This window comes from Cylas formicarius, unplaced genomic scaffold (genome assembly GCF_029955315.1).
Source record: "Cylas formicarius isolate icCylForm1 unplaced genomic scaffold, icCylForm1.1 PGA_scaffold_2__14_contigs__length_35257938, whole genome shotgun sequence".
NCBI lineage: Eukaryota > Metazoa > Arthropoda > Insecta > Coleoptera > Brentidae > Cylas > Cylas formicarius.
This window is the reverse complement of record NW_026844319.1, coordinates 14,554,775-14,579,129: the sequence shown is the minus strand read 5'-3', so window position 1 is coordinate 14,579,129 and position 24,355 is coordinate 14,554,775. Positions and strand designations below refer to the sequence as shown.

The 24,355-nt window shown below is 32.7% G+C and overlaps 2 protein-coding genes across 5 annotated transcripts in view; one reads left to right on the top strand and one right to left on the bottom strand.

Moving 5' to 3' along the window:
• The window catches only part of LOC132698497 (ionotropic receptor 25a), a 44,712-nt gene that overhangs the window by 10,094 nt on the left and 10,263 nt on the right, over nucleotides 1–24,355 (top strand). The gene's annotated exons all lie outside the window — the stretch shown is intronic.
• LOC132698498 (toll-like receptor 7) lies at nucleotides 1,679–23,759 on the bottom strand. Of its 4 annotated transcripts, XM_060664608.1 has the most exons (4): nucleotides 23,374–23,759; nucleotides 14,385–14,460; nucleotides 8,131–8,225; nucleotides 1,679–3,719 (listed from the first exon to the last, which is right to left on the bottom strand). In XM_060664608.1, exons 2-4 carry the CDS (start codon nucleotides 14,429–14,431, stop codon nucleotides 1,912–1,914), a joined length of 1,950 nt encoding a protein of 649 aa, XP_060520591.1. In that variant the 5' UTR covers nucleotides 14,432–14,460; nucleotides 23,374–23,759; the 3' UTR covers nucleotides 1,679–1,911. The 4 variants fall into 4 exon arrangements, with proteins under 4 accessions (XP_060520591.1, XP_060520593.1, XP_060520594.1 ...); XM_060664610.1 differs by lacking the exon at nucleotides 14,385–14,460 and having other exon boundaries at nucleotides 23,374–23,758; XM_060664611.1 differs by lacking the exon at nucleotides 23,374–23,759 and having other exon boundaries at nucleotides 14,389–14,408.

Below are 24,355 nucleotides of genomic sequence, written 5' to 3'. Positions count from 1 at the left end.
AAACTACCACCATAATTCTTCTAAACCAAATTTAAAGAAAAATAAAAAATTGTAAGGACCGGCTTAAGAAGTGATTCGTTGGTTTAGATTTTTATTTGGAGACGGTAAGAATTATGAAAAAATTGCAGGAAAAAAAAATTGTAAATAAAATATAAAATAACAAAAAATTATATCACTGCGTAAGTTTTTCTTTAAATTTAGTTAATCGAAATGAAAGGGTTTGCCTAATTCAATCTCTTCCACTCATTTTAAATATACAGAAAATGTGTTTTTACGATAGTAAAACTACCGTACTATTTTATTGTTTTACCTGTTTTCGTTTTTAAGATAAAAATTTTAAATATTTGTAGCGTGAGATCTCCCGAATGGACTCAACGTTTATATAACTAACTTCCATTAATTTTAAACAAAGAATCGGCCCGTTAACTTTTTACGTTTATTTTGAAACACCCTGTATAACCCTATACAGTCTGACTAATTCATAGCAGCTAACAGTAGTAAAACTTCCATAGTTTTGACTTTACTAGGTTGTTTGATAAGCTCAACCATGACCTTTCAGTTTCTGTCTTAAGGTTTATTCAGGTGAGTGCCGCGATTTAATTAAAGTATTAATCCCGTATAACTAACTTTTATATGTGTGCACATGATCACTTACTTAAAATTAATAACGCAAAGTCGTCCGTTGTAGTTTTTGAAAATGATAATCAGGTTCAAAAGGTAAAGATATAACTTTTAATAAAAGTTGATGACTTCGCATTGCAATTTTCGAATTTGCATAAAACTCTGGGTCTGTATCTAGACTGTAAACTTCGAATTGGAGAGCATGTTACTTATAACTTTTAGAGAGCCTATGATGCATTAAAAGTAATAAACCTCCACAGATAACATTTTTTATAATGAAAAATTAAACAAAATTTCTCTGTAACTCATTGGTTTTATCTCAGTTAAATCACATATAACAAAGTTTCCCGTAGAGTGATCATTAATGGTTTAAATTTTTCATGAACAAGATGGGAATGTTACACCCAGTATAATTATAGCTTTCTCAGTCTGAAAGCTTTTTTCTATATATTTAGTGTTAATGTTTAAACAATAAATGCATACAGCGTGATCACAAATTAATATTAACAATTAAAATAAAAAAATCGTTAATATATTTTTTTAATAATTTTGTCAAATTAGCTATTTAAAAAATGTCAATGTTGCCTGTTTTTTAAAAAACGTAGATTTCGAAAATTTAGCTATAAATTTTTTTTATTGTAAAAATGCTGTGACGTCGAAACATGGCAAAAAAACAATTGAGAACTACAGAAACGTCACTATTTTGGTTTTCTGTGGAATGGATATTTTTGAGCCACCTAATTAGTAATTTTTTATTGCAATGGTTATTTTATTACAAATGATTTCAAATCTATAAAATGTTTTTCTAACACTAATTAAAGAGATAGCTTTTATTTGCAATGTCCAGAAAAAAATATATAGAAATTAGATTTTTTATAAAATTAGATATTGTTATAATAAATTAAAAAAATGTTTTAAAATTTATATTATATTATGTCTATTATTCCTTTAAAACAGTGTTTCTTGAAGGTTTTTGTCCATATGGGTACTTTTCAAAAAATTTAACAAACTTAACTTTTGTCTTAGTAACTTAATTCCCAGCCATGATTTATAAAAAATTGTCTAACGACAGTAAATATCAGTGGTCATATCTTTCTTTTTCCGCGTCGCTTCGCTGTTATCTTTAAATGAAATTCCGTTTCCTTCAAAACCAAACAAACCAAAATACCATAGTAATTTACCCTTCGTATAATGCAATAATCGTCACTGGAAATATTTCAATTGCCTTTACTAACAGAACACAGTCCACTACTGAAAACGATTTTATTTGTTAACAATCAACAAGCTCTGCTACTCATCCACTAATTCAAACTCATCCGCCCTGTACTGTCTGCGCTTCAAATAAATGTACGCCCTGTACGTCACTATAGCGGAAAGCAAGGCCACGAAAATCGTCAACAAGCTGACCCCGAAATTAAACAATCCACTCGGTGAACTTTTAGTGTGCACTGTCACTACCGCGCCACTGTCCACCGAATCCGTGCACGGAATACCAGCAATGTTCTCAGCTTCGAACTCCAGAGCCTCAGTCACGGTGAAGGAAATACGACGTTTCTTCAAAAAAGCTATAATCTTTGCCAAAACGTCGCAGGTCAGCGGATTTTCTTTTATGTATACGATCGACAATGTCGGAATTTTAGAGATTATAAGATCGTACTCTATAAACTTGATCTTGTTGCTCGATATATCAAGTACTTCCAAAGTTTTCAACGGCTCCACCACGCTGTACGGCAAGTTTTCTATATCGTTGTAAGAAATATTCAACGATTCCAAGTTTTCGAGGTCGTTAAAAACGTTGTTTCCTATCCACACCAAGTTGTTCCGGCTCAGATCTAAAATCCTCAGCTTCTTCAGCCCCGAAAATAACTCGGACTGCAATTCCCTCAGCGAGTTGTTATTTAAGCTCAACTCTTCCAGATTCGGGACTTCCTTGAAATAGTTTTTCCTCAAGTGCACTTGGTTCCCGCACAAATTGATACTGGTTAAATTCGGAACCTTGCGAAACATCAAGGTTATATTCCTCAGTGCGTTGTAGGCCAAATTCAGAGTCTTCAACTTTCCCATGTTCTGTAGGCTAACGTTGATTAAAGAGTTATACTCCAAGTTTAAAATCTCCAGCTTGGGCATGTTGGAAACGACATAGCTAGTCAGCCTGTTATGCGATATGTCTAAGACTTTCAAATAAGTTTTATTCAAGAATACCTGCGGCTCTATCGCGGTAATTTGGTTATTTTTGAGGTTCAACCTTTCAAGCTTGTCTGCTGTTTTAAAAGAGACGAATTTGATGCGACTTAGCTGATTGTTCGCCAAATTTAAGTATTTCAACTTGATTAAACCTTCCAACGCATGCCCGATGTCTAGTATCTGGTTGAAACTTAAATCTATATCGACCAAATCGAAATTGCTATCTGTGATGTTGAAATATGACCCCTTGTTGACGAAAGGTACAAAGTTATTGTCATTAATGGTAAAGTCTAGAGCGTTTCCGGTCTTTCGGCACATAAAATAGAACAACTTCAGGGTGCTGATTACGTTGCCACGAAGGTTGAGCGTTTTTAAGCTTTTCAAATCGCACAAGTGTAAGTCATCAACATTAGCAACGTTGTTTTCAGTTAGCTCCATCTTCTCTAGAGCTTCCAGGTCCTGAAGTCCGCCTTCGTCCACAGACTCAAGATTGTTGTTTCGCAACACCAAGTACTTCAGCGTCACCAGCTTCCTCATAGTCGCATTGGTGATTGAAAGTTTTGTATTTTTAATTTGCAACGATTCGATTTTTCTTAAGTAGCTGAATATTTCGTGTTTCGGATCAAATTTGAGTTCTGAATTCACTATGGCGAGGCTCTTAATGTTGTCTACGCGTCTGAAGATATTGGGTGTTATGTTTTCCAGAGTTGAATTGGTGATGGTGAGCGAGATTTCGTTGTAGATGGTGATGTTTTCGAGGATATGTTCGTAACCTTTGGTGATGCCGTTGCAGGTGACGTTGAAACCATTTTGGCCGTATGTTTCGAAGTAGGTGAACTCTTTATCACAGTTTAGAGATGTGGTGGGATTACAAGCTAGCAAGATGGCGATGATCAGCCATGAAGTCGAGTATCCTGAAATGTTAAAAAATGTTTTAGACACATGTGGTTAATTTTAAAGAGAGTTGGCAGAGATCCCGCGTTTTTAACCAAATAACTTTAAAGACACACCTAAGAGTCATTAATAAATCATAAATCAATAGGCGTAGTAGAAAGAATTCTCATCTGACAGCCGATCAAAGTGCCGTCGAGCACGTTCAAATGCCTGCAAAACTGGTCAGGAAAAAATTCATAAATAAGTCAATATGAGTATCGATCTGCAATAATAAGTATTGGAAAGTTCGCGCAAAGAACAACGTAACAGTTCTTTTTTCTTTTAAAAGTGGTTGCCGGTGTCACCTTATGATACTACCACACGTTTTTTCCAGATTTGCCCTATTTTTAAATTGACTGAAGCAAATCGTTTGGTCGACAAAAATTTTAATCCGGATATAAGCATAAGTTAAGTGAAAGAAAACAACTTACCTAACCATTTTGCTTAGAATAAGTTATAAGGGAATCTTTTTTATCGTTACAAAAATAGGTTTTACAAGATTTGATCGCTTAAAATCTGCTGCAAAAGATTTTTTTCACACCACTAGATTTATTTTTGTGAAGATATGGAAAATAGGATTCGGGAGAATAACACCATTCATGCTAAGGAACCTCCAAGAAAAGAGCATATTTCTGAACATTTTATATTATTTACCTTTTATGTAAATTGAAAATTTCGTCATTATTGTCACCAAAATATGACTGTCTGTTGCTTTACCTACGGCTGCAATAAAATTCTTTCTCCTATTCATTTTTTAATTTTAACCGAGCCTAATAGTTTTGTCACGGCCAACTAATATTGCAGCAATAGTCTTAGACAGAAAAAAGGGTAAATATTGGAAAAGTTGAAATAAATCGAAAAGTATTAGAAATAGATATATGACATAATAAAAATTAAATATATGGTGTGAAATTTAATAAAATCGAGATTTTTCAATTTAAAATGATCCAAATATATTCGGTTATTTTAAACACCCATAGCATCTAACTCAAATGTCTTTTACGTCATCTGTCAATAATGCTAATACCAGAAATAGCGCTATCCAAATTTATTTTTCCAGTGTTTAGGTATGTATTATTATTAATAATAAAAAACTTGAACAATTTTAAAAGGATTTCAAAACGAAATTTAGAAATGGGATATACCTCTTAAAAAATATATATGTTTTATTCGTCACGCTTTTTTGAGCCAACCTGTATGCTTCAAAATGTTTAAAATTATGCGTCCTAAGAATATTAACAACTTTTATTATTTTCTATTTTGATGTCATCTTAACTTGAAATACAAAAATACTTTTAAAATATTCACAATTTAGTCCAGTCATTTCAGTGTCACTTTAACATCCGATTTATTGATCGCGCTGTGGTCATGCAAACAACTGTTTTTTAATAAACCCATATCGTGACTATTGGACGATATGAGAACGAAGTTTCGGAAATCATGTCTTTTGAAGTTGTTCTTTTCACATTGCAACTTTTTCTCCCCTAGAAGTTGGCATTATTAAGTTTTAAGTATGATGTTTCGATTTTTTATGCCCATCATCAACTTAATATTAGCTTAACGTAACTAAAATTGGGCATGCTTATCGCTAAATGCATTGAAGAAGATGACTTTCAATTTGAACATGTTATTGGATCCTAGGCTCTATTACCTATTTTACGGGATCAACAAATTTTTATCTTTTGAATATTAACTTCATCAGTATATTTGTTTATTTTTTGTTCATTTTCGGTAATAAAATATTTATTAATGTAATAAAAGTTCAGAAATTTTGAACTTGGGAATAGCGCGTGCTTCAAAAATGATACATAAATCAATTTACGGAAGACGAAAAAAATGAATTTTGTGGGGATTTATTTTTTTTTAAATCGACATAAATATTTGTAGAAAAGTGAAAAAAATATATGAAAAAACTTTCGTAAATTGATTTATTTATTATTTTGCAGAAACGATCACCAGGTTCAAAATTTGCAAAATGTTCGCATATAATGCTGACTCTGTATGCTCTGTCCCGAAATTAGTTGGCGAAACTATATAACAGAATATTCTATGTCTAAAATAAACCCTAGTTTTCTTTATGAACATATGTCGAGAAACGCCCTTACCACGGCCACGGACCCCAAAAGAAAAGTTTTTTTTTTATTAATATTTCCGAAACATTGAAAGAAAGTTTTGAAATATTAGCGTTTATCATTTGGATACAGGTAACAAAAACTGCAATAACTTTTTCGCGAGCTGACTTTTGTACTTTTTGAATGGGAAAAGTTGTGCTTTGTCACGAGATAAAAGTAGACTTGCTTGATATCGCCAGAACGAAATTTTGGAGAAAATTGGATTTCGAAAATACACTCCTTATCATACTCATCTTATTTGTTAGATTGTTATTTTGCTGTTAATTTGACATCTATGATGTTGATTTGTCTGAAAGTCTTTTTTACGTAGAATATACTGTTATAGTTAGGTTTTCAAATTTCGAAACACATTCTATTACTAGAATCTGATTACTGCTTTGTCTTTAACATGAAATAAAGAATACAAATTTCTGACCATATTTTGGTTTGATGATTGGCAAACACATATAAAAGCACTATCTATTACATACCTATACCTATTTCAAAATCGACTTTTGCTATGTAAGAGAGCACTGAAATTTGGAAAATTGGGGTTGTCTTTGACTCGCAGATATATAACGCAAAAACTTAAATCCGCTGTTTTAGATTTTAATTATTTAGTAATTTTAAAATTTAGAAAAATTTAAAAATTCCTTATGTTTAAAACTTTTTAAACTTCATATTTTGTGAAAGCCAAAAATGCTGCATTATGGGCAAATCTGTCAAATTAGCACCCAAAAAAATAAAATTGTTTTCTTTTTTGTAAAATATCAGAAGATATTTGCATTACAATACACTGTCCTTCACCTCAACAAAAAACGGGGAACTTAAACTTGATTCCACTTTTATAGTTGAATATGTAATATATGCCTTTAAAATGCTAGAGCTAGGGTTTAGTTTTAATCTGAGAAAATTTGGAAAAAGTTTGCTAAATCACACTTGCAGTTTCACTTTCGCAAAAAGTTTGTGAATGGACACTTCTTTAATCATTTCGTAAAAAAAAAGTGAATATTCCTACTTTTTTACGAAATTTCCAAAAAAAGCACAAATTCACAAAGTTCTTGGGATATTATGTGTAAAAATTGTAAATTTCGTTGGTTTTCTAAAAAAAAGTACGAGTTTCGTAAAAATGTTTTGTATAATTTTTCAAAGAAACTTCCACAGGCTACTGTAATGCTTTTTACAAAACTTCTGGATTCCTCCTGCGTCGGTTTTTGCTGAGTCGTACTTGCAGACGTTTCGCCAATCATCCTGTTGGCTTTTTCAGTTTCAGTCAAGTTCTGAAGAAGCCAACGGGATGATTGGCGAAACGTCAGCATGTTTTGTAACTCATACTTTTATACAAAACTTACCCTTTTTTAAGAATTTTTATTTGAATTTCATACAAAGGAATGCAATTTCTTAGTTTCTGACGAAATTTTGTATGTATGAATTTTTACTTTTTTTATAAAATTTCCTAAAAGAAAGTGTGAAATTGCAAATTCCTTAACGAAATTTCGTGAAAATCGGGTAAAGGTTTGATTAGTTCTCCAAAAAGTGCGATGATTTGCGAATTCACATTTTTACACAAAAAAAATGACTCGCACTTTTCAATCTAAGTTTTTGTTAGTTAAGAATTTCCACTGCTTTACAGAATAACTAGACTTTACGTTTTTTTTTTAGAAAAAATGTAAATTGATGTAGTTAAAACTCAAATGTAAAGAATGACGTGGCGAGAGTTTTCAGCAATAAAGTTTACAACCTATTAGAACAGACAAACAACGTAGAGCAACATGGTTTTGTAATGAAAATGCAACTTTTGTAGCGAACGTTTCGTCAGCCGCCGAAAGCGTTCATCGGGCATAAAAAAAAATCGCAATTTTTAATCACGCGATTTTCGATGGTTGCGCGTTTTGCGCAAAACAAATTTCTCTGTGCCCGTTGCGGCAGAAATTTCGACCACTCGAAGATTTTATTTTGAAATATTCGGTTCCGCAATCGAAAATCAATTTTAAACGAACCGGTGATTTGCAAATACTGTACTTGTTTAAATTAACAATGTACCGGCAGCTGCGTTATTCATATTTTACTTATAATTGCGATTTTTTTAAAACGCCCCAAGGCTGGTCGAGTAAAAGTATCGCTTAGATATTACGAGTTATATCAAATAGAAAGTGATACGTGCATATTTTGGCCGAAAGGAGAGCATTTAAATTTTGCCGATCTGAATTGAAACTTTTGGGAGCAAGTTTGTGCTTTTTTTGCAAATTTATAAATAAATAATTACTCATACAATGCTTACCAAAAATGCTCATAATGGCATATCCGTAGTCGTTCTCATCGAATGTATCCCGAAATGTTGGGTGCCTGGTGAATATCCATAGATCCGTTTCAACCCTGAAAATTTGAGACTGTACTTTGCGTCGAACATTCTTAAGCAAGTATTCAGCCTTAACGTCAACAACGTTTAGCAAAAAAAAATAAAAAATAAAAACATACTGTCCTAATGGTAAATTTCCTAGGTGTCAAAGATAAGAATGATATATGGAAATGATGGAAAAGTATGAAGACACCTGCATAGTTACTTAAATTACTACGTAATTGCCGATAATTTGTTGCTGCCCGCAGAGGGCTTCAAACCCAAATTTGAGAAAATTCAATTAAAACATTACTTACCCTCGGACGCAAAAAAAAAATCCAAAACAATTACAACTATAAATGACGAATCGAAACAGAACCTTTAAAATCAGAACGCACACATGCAAATTAATATCGCTCTGCGTTGCCGCGTAAATTATTTTATCTCCGAACACGCATAGTGGCAACCCATCGTTTGTCAACAAACACCATTTATCTGCGCGGGACAAGTTCAACACTATCGAGACGAAATCTGGCGTTCCTGGGGGTCACTTTTGTTTCGCGAGTGCATAAAGACTGTTAGCACACTTTGCTGGTAGCTGCCTCGGTACAGATATGCGTTAATAAATTAGAAGTAGTCTGCGGCCTAATGTACCGCCACCGAAGCACAAGCGTCGACGTACATGTTTTCTGTGCCGAATCTTTGCACTTGGTATAGTAAAAAATGCAAGTCATGAATAAGGTGCTCACCAAATATAGAAAGTTTTAGCAATGTTATGACTTCCTTCAAAAATATCGAGAAAAGAAAACCAACTAAATAACTGAATCTCCCATTGATCCCATCTTACTGAATAAATAGCAGTAATTCGGCATTTTCATTCAGGAAAGTTGACATTTCAATTCGCCATTCCACTCTTTAAAGCAATGGAATTTTTAATAATATTTGTAACGAAATAAATGTCAATGATCTAACACCGGCCCAGTTTATCTTGGCATTAAAAGACAGATGATTATTATAGGTACTGTTTTTTTTTATTTGTATTTATACACCCGATTTTGCAATTTCGTTTTTCTCATGACCAACAATTATATTATTCTTTTCCCTTGGTTCACGTTGATCTCGCTATCGATACTATTAATAGTGATCTTCAATCGAATAATGAACTAGCGAAATCCCACTGCTTGAAACTAAATAGTAGCAAGAAAGAATTCTTGGTCTTGGTACCCATACATCTTAGTTAATGAATATTAAATAATTTAATTTTTGGATTGACAATTTTCGCTTAAAATAATCTGGGTCCGTTAGAAATCTGGGCCTATATATAAATTCTATAGATCATAAAAAGGCTCTGAGCAGAGAAGTTTAAACTTAGGCTGTGTAATAGTTTGGTTCTATTACAGCTTGCATATTGAATGTAATTTTGTTTCCGGTCCTGCATCAGATTGGCTGAAGTAGCTTGCAAAAGGTTCAGAACTCATATCTACTGCAAATACGACCATATTTTCGATTGCTACAGCGGCCAACCTGGTTGAACCTTCATTCAAAATTTCAAGTTCAGATTGGCTGCTTATAAGTCTGTTGCTACTTATTAACTCTGGCTCCACCATGGGTGCTCTATTCGGCTTATTGATCTCCCTAAGCAACGTGGCCACTAAAGTATTTAACAAAATCCCTAGTAGTATTAAAGAAGATTAAACAATATTTTTAGTTAAAAAAACTAATTAAGCATATAAGGTCTGAGTTATGAGTTATTTCTTTTTCTCTTTTCTCTATGTTCTGTTTGATTTTAGTGTTTCCACTTTCTATCTACATAATATCTTTCTTTCTATATTTTTAAGGTTGTACCTACAAATTTTAATGTAACTTTTGTTGAGATACGTCTTAATGTATTTATTTTATTATTATGTCTTATAAACTAATAAAAAGCATACAAAACCGAAATACTGACAATTAGCAGCTGTCTAGAAACTCATCCCAAATATTAAAAAGCTATTTATTGTGAAGTAGCATGTCAGTAGCCCAAAGGCTGGTCGACTTCTTGTTTTACACCATTTCGTTAATACCGCAGCCGAGTAAGCTTCTACTTCACATTATTCATCTAGATTGACAGATCCCCCAAAAACAGGCAGGTTTCGTGAAAAGCAAAGGCGCCATAGAACAGAACATTGAAATGCAGATAATTTAATATTACAATGGTCACCTGCTTGCTTGCTTCGTGCTTCTTGTAATGTCAAGGTCAGAAAAGAAAACCAGCATTCGTTATCATTCAAATCCGGCAAGGGCGTTCGCCAGGGATGCATCTGGAGAGAGGCTCTTCCACATCTACGAGGCAAACATAATGAGAAAGGCATTAGGCGACATTATGACAGTCGGTCACTTCAACACTCTACAATTAAGATTTCTACTCGTTGACCATTGAAAACGGGTACAAGCGACGGTGACATCAGAAGAAGAGCAGTAACTGCTAAAAGTGCAATAAGTCGACAACCCAGAATCTGGAAAAATAGATCTATTACGAAAAACACTCAAATGAAACTAGTTCAATCTGTGATGGGGCTGAGAAGTGGACGATTTAATCAGAAAGACACTAGGCGAATGAAATGAAGAAATCTCAATTGTAGGCAAAAAGATTACAAATCTGAGCTATTCAGGCGAAACGTTAGATCTTCTAAATCGAGTCGAGACAGGGAGCAATAAATGTGGTCTTACGATAAATGGGGATAAAACCAAAATTATGACAGTCTGTCACTTCAATATTCTGCAGTGAAGGTGACATCAGAAGAAGAGTAGTAACTTCTCACAGTGCAATAAGTCGACTACCTAAGGTCTGGAAAAACAGATCTATTACGAAAAACACTAAAATGAAACTAATTCAATCTTTAATGGTGCTGAAACGTGGACGATTGAAACAGCAGGTAGAAAAAGGATAGATGCCTTCGACAGCTGCTAGAGGCGCATGCTTCGAATTCCATAGACGGCTCACAGGTCAAACGAGGCAATCCTTAGAGGACTGCATATCAGCAACAGACGCTTCCACCTGCCTTCCAAGCATAATGAGATTTTTCGGACACATCGTGAGTAGGCAGATCTTTTCCTTATTTCTATAATGTAATGTAATAACTATGAGCTGGCGTCATCAGAAAAGTCTAACAAATCAAAAACTCCTAAAAAGAGTTCAGCAATACCACTTTTTGAAGATATTGTAGACCTGGAATGGTTTAACCTGTAGGATTTTAAGAATATGTGATTAGCTTCCTGAGCCACTTCAATTGGTGGCCCTTTAGGTCCCAAAGTATTGTCAATAATGTATGCACCATAAGTTAAGGTGGTTCTGTGGAATGTGGCAGATATAAAAAACAAACCATATAATTCAACATATTTCTATGCAGTTTCGGTTGAATTACTAACAAAATTATTTTTATTTATTTTTCTCAATAAGGTTTTGGTATTTTGGTTTACTTGCTTTTCTGTCGAAATATGCCATCTAATGGACTGTATATTTACACTTAAAAAGAACATATTTCCCGTCTGACTTCCCCCCATAGCTGATTCACATGGAAACAGCAAATTTATATGTATTTTGCAAAAGGAACGAAACCGATGACACTTTGAAATTAATTTACTGCCGTAGATCAAATAAAAATAAAGACCCTACTAGATACAAAGCGATCCACAAAGAAATTAGGGCTAAGATTAGACAAGCGAAAGAAAACTGTACAAGAAAATCAAACCGACAACTGGTCAACATGAAGAGAGAAACAACAACAGTCTCATGAATGATCAACAGTAAATTCTAAGTACGACAGAAGAAAAATTACAGGAATGGAAAAAATATATATTGAAAATCTCTTTGGAGATAATGGGAGTACTTCACATCACATTGCTCAAGAAGACGGGATGGATATCTCCAAGGCAGAATTTATACACGCTATATCAAATGTAAAAATGTAAAGTCACTAGGACTAGATGAAATACTGATAGAAGTGTCAAAAACTTCTGGTAGGTTCGCTAAGCTGCATATACAAAACGGGAATAATTCCTAAAGATTGGCTCAGGTGAACTTTCCTTGCTCTGCCATAGAAAGCTAATAGCAAGCATTGCAAAGATTATAGAACCATAATTTTAATGAGACATGTATTGCAGTTGTTCTGGAAAGTCATTCACTCCAGAGTATATATAAAATGTGAAGAAATCCTTGGTATGTCTCAATTTGGTTTCAAAAGTGGTTTCGGCACAACAGAGGCGCTGTTTAGATGTGAAAGTTGATGTATACGCCTGATTACGAAACGGCATTGCGGCAGATATGCCGGGACTGTTGGGACATTCGAATAATAGCCAATAAGAGTTAACCATATCTGAAAAAGTGCCTATTATGAAAGGAGTTCGACAAAGATGTGTGCTCTCCCTCCTTTTGTTTAATTTATATGCAGAAAAAATCTTCAGGGAACCCGTCGAAGAAAGAACAGAGGGCGTAATTGCTAATGGATTCGTCATCAACAATTTAAGATAAGCTGACGACACGGTCTTACTAGCAACAGATAAGGATGACTTACAGCTACTTTTATCAGCGGTAAAAGACCAAAGGCAACAAATGGGTCTAGGTATAAATATAATTGGATTGGCATCAACAAAAACAAAAACATAACTAATAACTTAACAGATATCAACGTACATGGAGAAATAGTGGAGAGAGTACATACAAGTATTTGGGGTGCTGGGTGAATGAAAACTGGGACTCAACTCAAGAAATCAAAAACACAATGGAGCAAACAAGAACATCTTTTAAAAACATGCAAAAGGACAAGGTCACCCTTATTACGTTGCTATGTCTTTAGCACATTATACTACGGTATGGAAGCATGGACTGAAACAATATGTAAGAGGATTGAAGCTTTCGAAATGTGTGCTTAACGCAGAATGTTGAAAATATCATGGATGGACAAAGTGACGAATCCAGCGGTTCTGCAACATATGAATAAAGAAAGAGAGGAATTTAATACCATTAAAAGAAGAAAGTTGGAGTATTTTGACCACGGAATGAGAAATAAAAAATATGAATTGCTCCATATAATCATGCAAGGAAAAATAGAGGGTCCTGGTCGCCGTGGTATGGAGTAAGCACCACCACATTGTTTAAATCTGCTGCGGGCAAGGTGAAGATCGCCAATATTCTGGGAGGGTACGGCACTTGAAAAAGAAGAACGAAAATGAGTATTTAATTATTCTGAAAATATTACCAAAGATGATATTCTGTTTTTATTTTTTTATTGAGTCGGGACAAAAATATCGATATGCGGTTTTAGTGTCACGCTTTTATTGCAATAAAAATGATATTGTCGAATTTAATTTTTTGAGAAAATAAATTTTATTTGCAATAATTGGGCAAAATGCTCTCTATCGCAGCTCAATATACGCTGGCATCCTTGATAGCCTAAAAAGAGCATTTACTTTTACAGAAGTGTCCGTTTGTAATATAAGATTACAAATGAGAGAGAGAGAGAGAGAGAGAGAGAGAGAGAGAGAGAGAGAGAGAGAGAGAGAGAGAGAGAGAGAGAGAGAGAGAGAGAGAGAGAGAGAGAGAGAGAGAGAGAGAGAGAACTTAAGAGCTGATTTCAAGCAATTTCTCTTGCTACAATGCAAGCCTTTACTCTACGTATCTGAATTTGCAAAATCGACACGCTCCGAAATATCTCGGTTCTGACACAAATATGTTCCATTCAACATATCGAACTTTGCATTCGATGGTTGTCGGAACATTCGCCTTCGGACTAAGGAGTTCCTGTTACTTTCATCATGGACCGATAACACTTTGTGCGGCTATTAAATATTAGTAAAATCACTTAAGCGGCGGGAAATAAAAGAGAAATGCGTGCAAAAATGAACTGATTAGTGCGCGTGAAATTTGTTTATTTTTATTGCTCTTCGGCGATATTGTAATTTTTTCCTTTGTTTGATCGAATGATTGTCATTTTCGTTGCGGATTGCGGTTCGAGAAAAAAAAAGTAATATCGCAGAGTCAGCCAGCTTAAGCGGAAAGTTGATAGCTTAATGCATGTATGTCAGAGAAGGTATTAGAGAGACCAAAACTACGTGAAATATGCCCACGTAGCTAAATAAGTAAATGCATAAGTCGCACGTTGCACTTTTTGCAACTTTTTTTGTGTATACGGGGGAATTCAGATTCTGCAATAACTTACTTACTCCCTGGGTAAATCCGATACCAATAAATAGGCTTTGTTGTCATTTTTGAGCTGATGTATTGTTCCTTAGGACCTTTAGAAAAGAAACTGTAATAAATAAGGATCGATAAACTGCTTACTATAATATAATCGTTATCCGTAAAAAAAGAAATACCTTAATTCCGCCCATAGTCAATAAAAAATTGTCGAAAACTGTGAAGGAAATGAATTTTAGTTACTAAAAATCTCAATACAAAAGATTACTTTGAACAGAGAAAAACGAAATTATTTGCTTGGGACGACCAAAATAGAGAGCAGTCAGACAGTTTCGATGGGAAAACAGGAATATCTGATATCTGAAAGTACCTTCGGGAAAAGGAAAAACATTAATAAATAAAATAAAAATTGATAAACTGGAAATTACTATGATCACCTGACTGCTCATGGCAAGTTGGGCAAGATGGATTTTTCACTGTATGATTCTTCCTGCTTTTTGGCCCTTCCCTAGAGTGAAAGAACTGCGAACTGGTCACAATCTTTTTTTTAAACATTAACAATTTACCCCTTAACTAAATACTTGGTATACTTTAGTATATACCCCGTTTTCTGCGTGAAATTCTTTCATCTTATATATTATATATATTTTGTTTATTTTCTCGCGTCCTTAACATTGCTCATGGTAATTGTAGCGCAATCGAAAGGTCAGAACGAATCGCACGGTTTATGCGTATTTCGCTGTTTCAGTGACCTTACTCGTAGTATAATAAATCGCGCATTTTAGACACTTCAGATAACAGAAATTCCGACGGAGCTGGATTTTGGTGGAGACTATTCATCAGCAGAAATAATATACCGATGCCAATCGCTATAGGATTACATGTTCTGAATACTGAAAAAGCGACAACTTAAAACAAACAGTATTCGTGAAAACATGTGAATTAGTGTGTGAGATTAAACTATTTGTGTTGTTTGTTTTTGTTATAGTATGAGATTAAAATAACCGTTTATATGTAAGTTATGTCACCAGAGAAGATCCTGGAAAACTGACCCAGCAGAGTCCTATTTCTTCAATTTTCCTTCTCGCAGAACCCAATTAATATACACACTGATCTAAATTAAGTGTTAGTCATTGGTAACTTTGTTATGAGTAGAGATAAAAAGTTGGTTAAATTAGCAATCTACTAGCATTTTGTACTATTGTTAAATGGAAGACCCCACTCTAACTATCGTAAATAACAAATAGAATAAAAACCCTGTATATTTTTTACTATAACGTAAGTAAATCACCAATGGAACAGAAAATGTCATTGCAATATTAGCACAAAATGGAAAATAACCGAATTAACAGCATATTTCTCTTTTAGACCTGATGGCTATGAGTGGTTGCGAAATAAAACTCCATTTTCCTTTTATTGTTTTATTTGAGCTTAAGAAACATGGAAATAAGATAATGGAATAAACAAACTAAAAACCTAATTCGTTTATGATTAACTATTAATTTTATTTTAAGAGGTGTTCAAAAACAGCACGTCGTGTTCAATACATTTTTTAGCACCTTTTTCCATTGAGCCAATTTCGTTTAGTATTATTCTACTATCCATTTGGTTTATTTTTTCTCTTATTGCAACTTTTCAAACGTCAACGAGTTGGCATCTTTCCTTATAAATTTCAGCCTGTAAATAACCCCACAAGTGGAAATCAAGTGGGAATATATCCGGTGACCTAGGATGTCAAGGAATAGGTTCATTTCTAGCATTCCATTTAGTGTTGAAAGTGGTTGTCAAAACTTGTATACGTTTCGGAAGTTATGAGCTGGTGCGCCATCTTGTTGGAAATGGAGATTCTGCCTACTTATGAGGTCAAGTTCATCTAGAAAACCTTCCAGAATTTCAGTAATAATTGCGATGTACTGGTAAGCGTGCTATCGTAAAAATATGGACCAACAATGCCAGAACCAATTGTACCGCACTAAAACGTTAAATCTGAAACGAACTTGCCCACCTCGGGGATGTACTAGTAATAAATTTTCTCAGTGGCAAAAATGATAATTTTTTGGACTATAAAAGAATTTGAAAAATTTGATTCGTTAGTTCACAAAATATACCGAAAATTATTTAGTTTTGGCGGCAAAAGTTAACATGCCAATGACAAAAAAGGGCTTTTTTTTAATGCTTTGGACAGTATTAAAAGATAGGTTCGAGTCTTTGACTGTAGCTTGAATAGAATTATCACGATATGCTCCAAAATATCCAGGAACACGGATCTTCACTTGTAATACAAATTTTATAATAAATCAAGAGAAATGTGCTGATAATTCGGTTATTCTCAATTTTAGGCTAATATTGCATATGGCATTTTCTGTTTCGTTGGTGATTCAATAACGTAACATTAATATACAGGATTTTCTATTTAAAAAGAGGAGATTTTCGTCATTTTTAATACACCCTAAATACAATTGTTTTTCTGTTTTTGCCATCGCAATCAGTGGAAAAAATAATACTAGGTTCCTAATTTAACCGACTTTGTATCTCCACTCATAAATAACTTACCAATAATGAACACCTAATTTAGATCAGGCGTTATATCTATTGGCGATTAGTGTTGTGGATTTCGTAAGGACAAAAATCTTGATTAGCAACAATATCGCCGATTCGATGTCTTGAGTTTATAAGAAGTTGACGAATTAAATGATAATATTTAAACATTACACCTTCAACCAGCTCAGTTCAGAAAAAATACCTAGCGAAAATATTAGTGAAGCCCCTAAAACTGTATCCCACAAACGATTTATCTAACTATTCGTCAAACTTTTATTGATAAATTTTATATTAGAGAACCTAATTGCTTCCCAAAAAAACTATCTAATGAATTTCCTAATTAGTAAACTAAAGGGAAATATAAAAGTCATAGTTAATAATCTGGATTTTGTGATGAGTTTTGCATATCCTGAATTTGATTTGTTGGTTTATTGGTGCACACGAAACGAGTAATGACAAATATACATTACGCCCTTATTCTAAAAACTTTCTTTATTAGGTTTCAGAAGCTATTGGTATAACTATCAGATGTATCAAACCTGGTATCTTGTCAAAAGCATTAACATTTGTAATACAAGAAAGTAATATGCATAATTTTCAAAACTTTTTCATGCAAAAATCAAAAAGATCTATTGACACAAATAATTAACACCTATGAAGGTATTCTTTTCATTTTACAAGATTTAGGAAATCCTATAAATTTTTCAAAATTAAAAATTATCCATCAAAGTTCAATTAAAATTAAAGACTAAAACAGGAAGAGACCAACTGATTCTAGCTGCAACTTTAGAAGATACTTTCATTTTTGGAAAATTAGAATATCAATAAGTTATCCAACAATTCTTGGATATTTACATCTCTATTTAATCCCCATAAGACATGAGAGTTGGTCTAGGATTGTCTTAGCGCTTGCAAAGTATTTAACAAAATTTGAATTGCAATATGCATACTATAATGAGTTTTGCAAGGAGGGCACTACGTGCTTATTCATCTACACCCACAAAAAAATTCGGAATAATAAAAAGTACATGAGAGATCGCCTTGTTGAACACAAATCCACAAAAAAACTGCCCGAAGACACAACTTGAAATCATCCAGCTAATTGTCAATTAATAATAATTAATTGGAAAATTAAGATCAATGGATTTTAGTAATTCCAGAACAAAACGTTAATTTATTTATGTTAATATTAAGATCTCCATACGTACCAACTTAAACTTCCAAATGAATTCCTTAGAAAAATTAATCATGAAATAATAATTAATGATGCTAGAAGAATCAACATCAGTAGCCAGCCAATATTGTTTCTTAATCTGCCAACTATGCTAATACAACAAAATCAGTTGAACTTAATTGTTCAACTTAAGGAAATTAAACTAGTTGAACTAATTAATTTAAGAGAAGTTCGATAAAAATGCTTCTTAAAATTTAATTTACTAATAAAATAATTTTGATATTAAAAGTTCGAATTTTCAGACCATTTTTACCTACTCTACATATTTGTACCATATTTTAAACATCAAAATTATATAATGCAATTAAAACGGTTTTTTATACTTTTTGCAACCAGATATGTGATGGCCCATATTTTAGCTTTTAACTACATTGCGGTGCCTGTACCTCTGTGACTTTTACCAATATCTGTGTACTCTATTCTAGACCTGATTTTCCAAATCAACTTCAAGGACAGCAACGAAATCTCGAGATTGTTTATGTCAATATTTTGTAAAACCCCATGGAGCGGTTCTCTGACAAAATAACCCATTAGATTAGATCAAGAATCGAAAATATCTATATTTCATTTTTTGTTCCTATTTTAGAATTAGATAGAATAGAATTAGCTCTAATTGCAACCTGTGGCTTACTATTTTTTGTCTAGTTTGACCCGATTATTTTACGGTTTGCAAGTTATGTCATATTTTGACAATTTTCTCTTCGTTTCAACTTTCTGTACATATCTGGCAAGCTTACTGCTCAGAAGTTGAGAATCCTTTTTTTTTTTGATAACCCCATATAATTTTTTTAGAAACAAATTTTCTAAGTTTTTTTAATAAAGGGGGCAAAGAATTACAATATTTCGCTAAGTGTGTAATTTTGTGAAATGCATTGCAAGGGTTTGTATTACAATGCAATGTAACTTAATGCATTAAAGTTTATAGCAATGTATAGCGATTTTTTATAATTGGTGTAATTTATTGCTGCTTACCTCTCGTTTTGAATCTTAGTTTCAATAATACACCAAACAAAGACAACGGAATTCGGATTAAATTTTATTGATTAATTAGAAATCTTTGTTTCACCTATACGTACGTACGGAAATTCCTAACTTTCTTCTCCTCCGACGCATGGAGCAATTGCCCGCTAGTGTATTACGTAACTCTAATTATTATGTGTTACAGTTAATAATCGGCAAAATACTTCTTCCCAATTTACGAAACGAGTTCTTCATTTTTCCTTTGACTGCTGCCATTTTCAATGGAATGAAATCAGGACATATACTTTTGGTTAGTTTTACAGTTTAATTACAAACGTATGATTTTAAGTTCTTTGAATGAAATGACGAGCAGCAAAAATATATACGTTCTAGTTGAGTGCTAACCAAAAAGTTTAGTTGTTTTCGTTTGCATTTTTTTGTTGTTTTTGCAATCACATATTAATCCGGTCATATTACACTTTGTTATAAGACCATAGATTACATGTTTTACGTGTGGTGAAACAAAGCTCATGGCATGAGCACAAGGACCACGGATACTAGATTAGGAGGTAATCGTACTGTGTGGCTGGTTTCCTCAGAGCAACTGTTTTATTCCAATCATGTCGAATGTGTGCAAGCACTTCTATCAAAAAATTCCTTTAAAGTTTCGCCAATGATATTTGATCAAAAAGTTTAAAAGAATAGGAATTTTAATAAAACTATATTTTTTATGGATGAATCATGGATGGTATTGTAAATTACAATAATAATCGTGTATGGAGTGACGCAAAATCTTAAGTTCAATGTCTCCATCAGGAATAATGTGGATGGATATTGCTGGCGAAAATTTAATTGATTCTTTCTTTTTCCAAGAGCGAATCTTACTTAGAGTTTATTCAACAATAATTTCGCGAACTGCTAGAAGAAATTCCTCCAAATATACGTAACTTAATACCTGTGATGTACGATGAAGCTCCTCCTCATTTTAATACACCTATCAAAACTCATTTGAATAACATTGGATTGAAAAAGGTAGACCACCTCGCTCCTCTGACGTGGTTTCTATTTATGGGAACGCCTTAAAGTAGACGTAAAACTTAGTGCTTTAATCATAAGACTGACTGCCAAAAATGGACCAAAACCATAATCAGTAGTAAAACACCGATTGCAAACTATTTCCCTACATTTCTTAATTATATATCTCCATTGTACATGTATCACACTCAAGGGATATTCTGTATTGAAAAAATTATTAGGATAACTAGGCAGGGCGGTAACAGTCCTTAATGGCCTCTTCAAAGGGAGCGCTTGCCATTCAATTACAATATTCAAACTAATTAGAAAATGTTTTTATATCCTTATCCAGTCGGGGCTCCAGTTGATTAAGTTGTTCACCTCATAACACACTGACAGGTACTTAACTAAGGTACTTTATCAATTTGACAGCCATATCATCTAAAAGCATATATTAATGCCAAATTTTTAACAAGAATGTTTTACCACGTAATTATCAAATAATCTAATAAACGGCCATTTTGTTACTCAGCAAATAAGTTACATGAAGTGTCAGGTTTGAGGGAACATTCGAACGGGTCGTAGCAATTTGCAGAAAATTTAGTGACTTAGGTTTCTGACTACCCTTCGTCGATCTAAAATATTTTCAGTAACTCAGTATTAACGCCTAGATCGAAAAGTATCTGCAACTTTGATTTTTTAATTGGTCAACCTGTATATTGTTATATTTTTCTTTCCGCTGCCACTTTCTGATCTTTTTTGAAAAATATTTTTTTTTATTTTCTGTATGTTTCGGCTACGTTAGTTAAATCTTTAGAAACCTGAAAATTGTCTGAAATTTCTCTTCAAAGTTGTAAAACTATCCAAATATCCAAACAAAATACATTTGAAAATTGATCAATTTAATTTAATTTTAGTATGCTATAATGCTAGTTATTTTTTTATAATCCGATTTATATTAATATTAGGTTTTTATGTTAGTTTCTAAAATAGTGGCAGTCAAAGTTTGGAAAAAGGTGTTTATTTTACATATTAGAAAAAAAAGTTTAATACAAGAGATTTAGGGTTTAATATAATGTACGTTTTATATTCTGTACTTATTTATATGCAAGATGTACCAAACAACCGTAGGAATACCCAATAATTTTATTCTTCCTACCAGCTGCATTAAAAAAACAAGATATTTAAAACAAATATTTTGTTTTTTCTTTATATTTCTAAAAAACAAATATGTAAGTACATTTTTATTAGACTTCTCCTAAATGTATATCCATTATTTATGCAAGTTTTAATAATTTTCATATCTGTACTTTAAATTATATTTAAACAATATTAATAATTATATGCACAAGTCAGAAAAAAAAGATATTTAAAACAGATATTTTGTTTTTTCTTTAAAATTCTAAAAAAACAAATATGTAAGTAAATTTTCATTACACTTCTCCTAAATGAATCTATGATTTATGCAAGTTTTAATAATTTTCATATCTCTACTTTAAATTATATTTAAACAATATTAATAATTATATGCACAAGTCAGAAAAAAGATTGACAAATTTGCCAAGGACATCAAAACAAAAATACCATGAAAATGAATGCAAGAAAGTGAAGAAGGGCCCGAGAAAACAGTGGACTGTTATTAAGAAATTTCTAACGACTTCTAGACCTGATCAGAAGCATTCTAACAATAATATTTTCAGTCCAAGAGTTTCAACAAGTTCTTTGTTGGTGTTGAACAGACACTTGCGTATTCTATTCCAGATACATAAATTAAAATAGACAAAAATTTTTGGACTCCTACAATATATCTAAACTGATTCAAGATATGGATCCGAATAAGGCCTCAGTGCCAGATAATATTGATATAAAAACTATAAAGTTGCGGAGAAGTAACCTTACATCACTTCAATTATGCTGTGTTTACTCTTTGTCTTCAAATCTCTGTCTGGTAGCCTAAAACTAGTAGTTTATTTTGGCAAACATTTTTCAGACAGAAAAGAATGTTTATTTCACTTATAAATATTTTATTGGAATCCAACTGTGGTTAAAATATAATTATCTGGCAACAATTTTTAACTTTAATGCGTAACAGTACGATTTTTTAAAACAGACAATTATTAGGTCTTTTTCGTTCGTATGAAACACAAAAGAAATTAATAACTATATATGGTTCTAAAATTAATAATTGGTGCCTTAAAAAGTAGAAACGCAAATCGAACACATTAATTTCTTCTTACATAGAATGCATGAAAATTAATATTTTTTTATATGGTTTTTTTTTGTTCAACGCTCTAGTAGAGACCAACGAATTCGGAAAAATTATACTTTTTCGATTCGATCATCTGTACTTTGTATCATTTTACTTAATTGGTAGCTTTTTTGTTCTTGTGCATCTAACCATAAAACGCTATTTTTAACTTTGAGTGCCAATAGAAACTAGACCTAGAAACCGAGTACTAGTACTAGAAACTAGTACTATAACATGCTAAAATTTCATTAAATTCTAGTGAAGTCCAGTTACCCATATATTTCCTGTTATACAAAACTAATCGAATAATATCATAATAGGCAACTTGAACATTTCTTTTATTTCTTTAATGCATTTGTTTATGTACAGAGATAACGCATACCTAGTATCCTACCTAAAAACACAATATTTAAGTTAGAATAAATAATTCAAGTTGTGACACCCGGCTATTTCTAGTTTAAAAAAATCCTTTTTGTTTTTTTTTTTGTTGAATAATTTAAATTTTATTTGATTTTATTGATTTGAGTTGAATTTTGAAAACTAGAAAACTTGAAGCTGATTACTATAATATATTGGTTTAAAACTAGTAGCTAAATTTTCCTTTTACCTTTAACATCGTGAGCCTGAGCAAAAGAAATACTTTCAGTATTTTGTGTTTCAGATATCACCATAAACATTCCCGCCAAAGGTCAATTTTCAGATTGGCCTTTTAAAAAGTCGTCTGACGTCACAACCGGTCACAGCTAATGACAGCGCGTTTCAACATAGAACTACGATTTTTTTTGTGAACTGTGGTGCTTTTAATAGTATAAACTTACTTTTGTAAGCAATATTCTTCAAATTAAAATTTCGTTCAAGTTCACTATTGTAAATGCGTATCCTAATAATAGTTCTCAAGATACAACAAATTTGGAACGCACTGCACCCACATACATAGCCAAGTTGTATCCAAGTTGGCCGCGTAATTATCAAAATTATTAAGTTAAGTTTTAATACCCCGAAATTTATGCTTACACTCAAAGTTGAACCTATTCACAGTTATAGTGTTGTAGCACGAGAAATCAAGTGACTCCGGATTCGCAGCTCTGGTCTGATGGTTAAAACTATAGTACTGAGTTCCTCGTTACAAAAAATATCGGTTACTTTTATTATCAAGTTTCCAAATTCTCGGAAACGCTCGAATTATTTGCAAACTCCAGTTGATTTGGTTAATTGGCTACTTAAACATCACTAATTTCAGGGAAGAATTAAACCGACGTTTTTAGTTAGCGTTCCGTTATAATGACAATTTAGTATCGTACAAGATTATGTTGTCTTTCTTAATGGGAATGTCGTCTTACTCATATTCCACAGAAGTAGTGTTATACCTATGATGAATGTTAAGTGTCCCAAAAGTGACAGGTAGACAGATGGGCGGTAATTTACCTTAGTATTTCAAATTAGAATTATAGTTACTTTCAGGCAGTTGTTGGCCAAGTTCTTGAAAATTGCAAAAATATTTGAAATGTGCTCGAATATGACTAGAATTATACCAACTTGTGCACAAGAATAAACACGGTCGCATCAGGTCCTTAAAGAAGAGCTACAGGAAGAAAAAACCATGAGAACATTAATACATCCATTTTACTTTTAAAAAATAGAACCTTTGGATAATGCAATGAAAAAGAATGTTTTGGTTCTACCCATGGATATGAATAAATTGTGCAAAACTTTGAAGGAAATCACTTTTAATAGAGAAAGAATATAGACATCACTTTTTAAATAAGATGAAACCCTTTCGCAAAAAGGAATTATGAACATGTGATTGAAATAGAATGAAAGAATTTAGGAAGCTGATAATATGCTAGAAAACACTGCAGAGCCTCTGATTATTCCTCTGAACTCCACCGACATGATGTATCTGAATACTCTTGGATATGATAACTACAATTTACAAATGAAGTAGTATTGTAAATACTATTTTCTTTAATAAGCATATCTAGTACAATTTATCTAT

Bases quoted from the DNA above. Each gene is read 5' to 3' on its own strand.
- LOC132698498 (XM_060664608.1), bottom strand. From the start codon at position 14,431: ATGACAACAAAGCCTATTTATTGGTATCGGATTTACCCAGGGAGTAA. The intron at 8,226-14,384 runs GTAAGTTATTGC...TCAAATTTTCAG, and splicing joins CGGATTTACCCAGGGAGTAA to GGTTGAAACGGATCTATGGA. The intron at 3,720-8,130 runs GTAAGCATTGTA...TTAACATTTCAG, and splicing joins TGCCATTATGAGCATTTTTG to GATACTCGACTTCATGGCTG.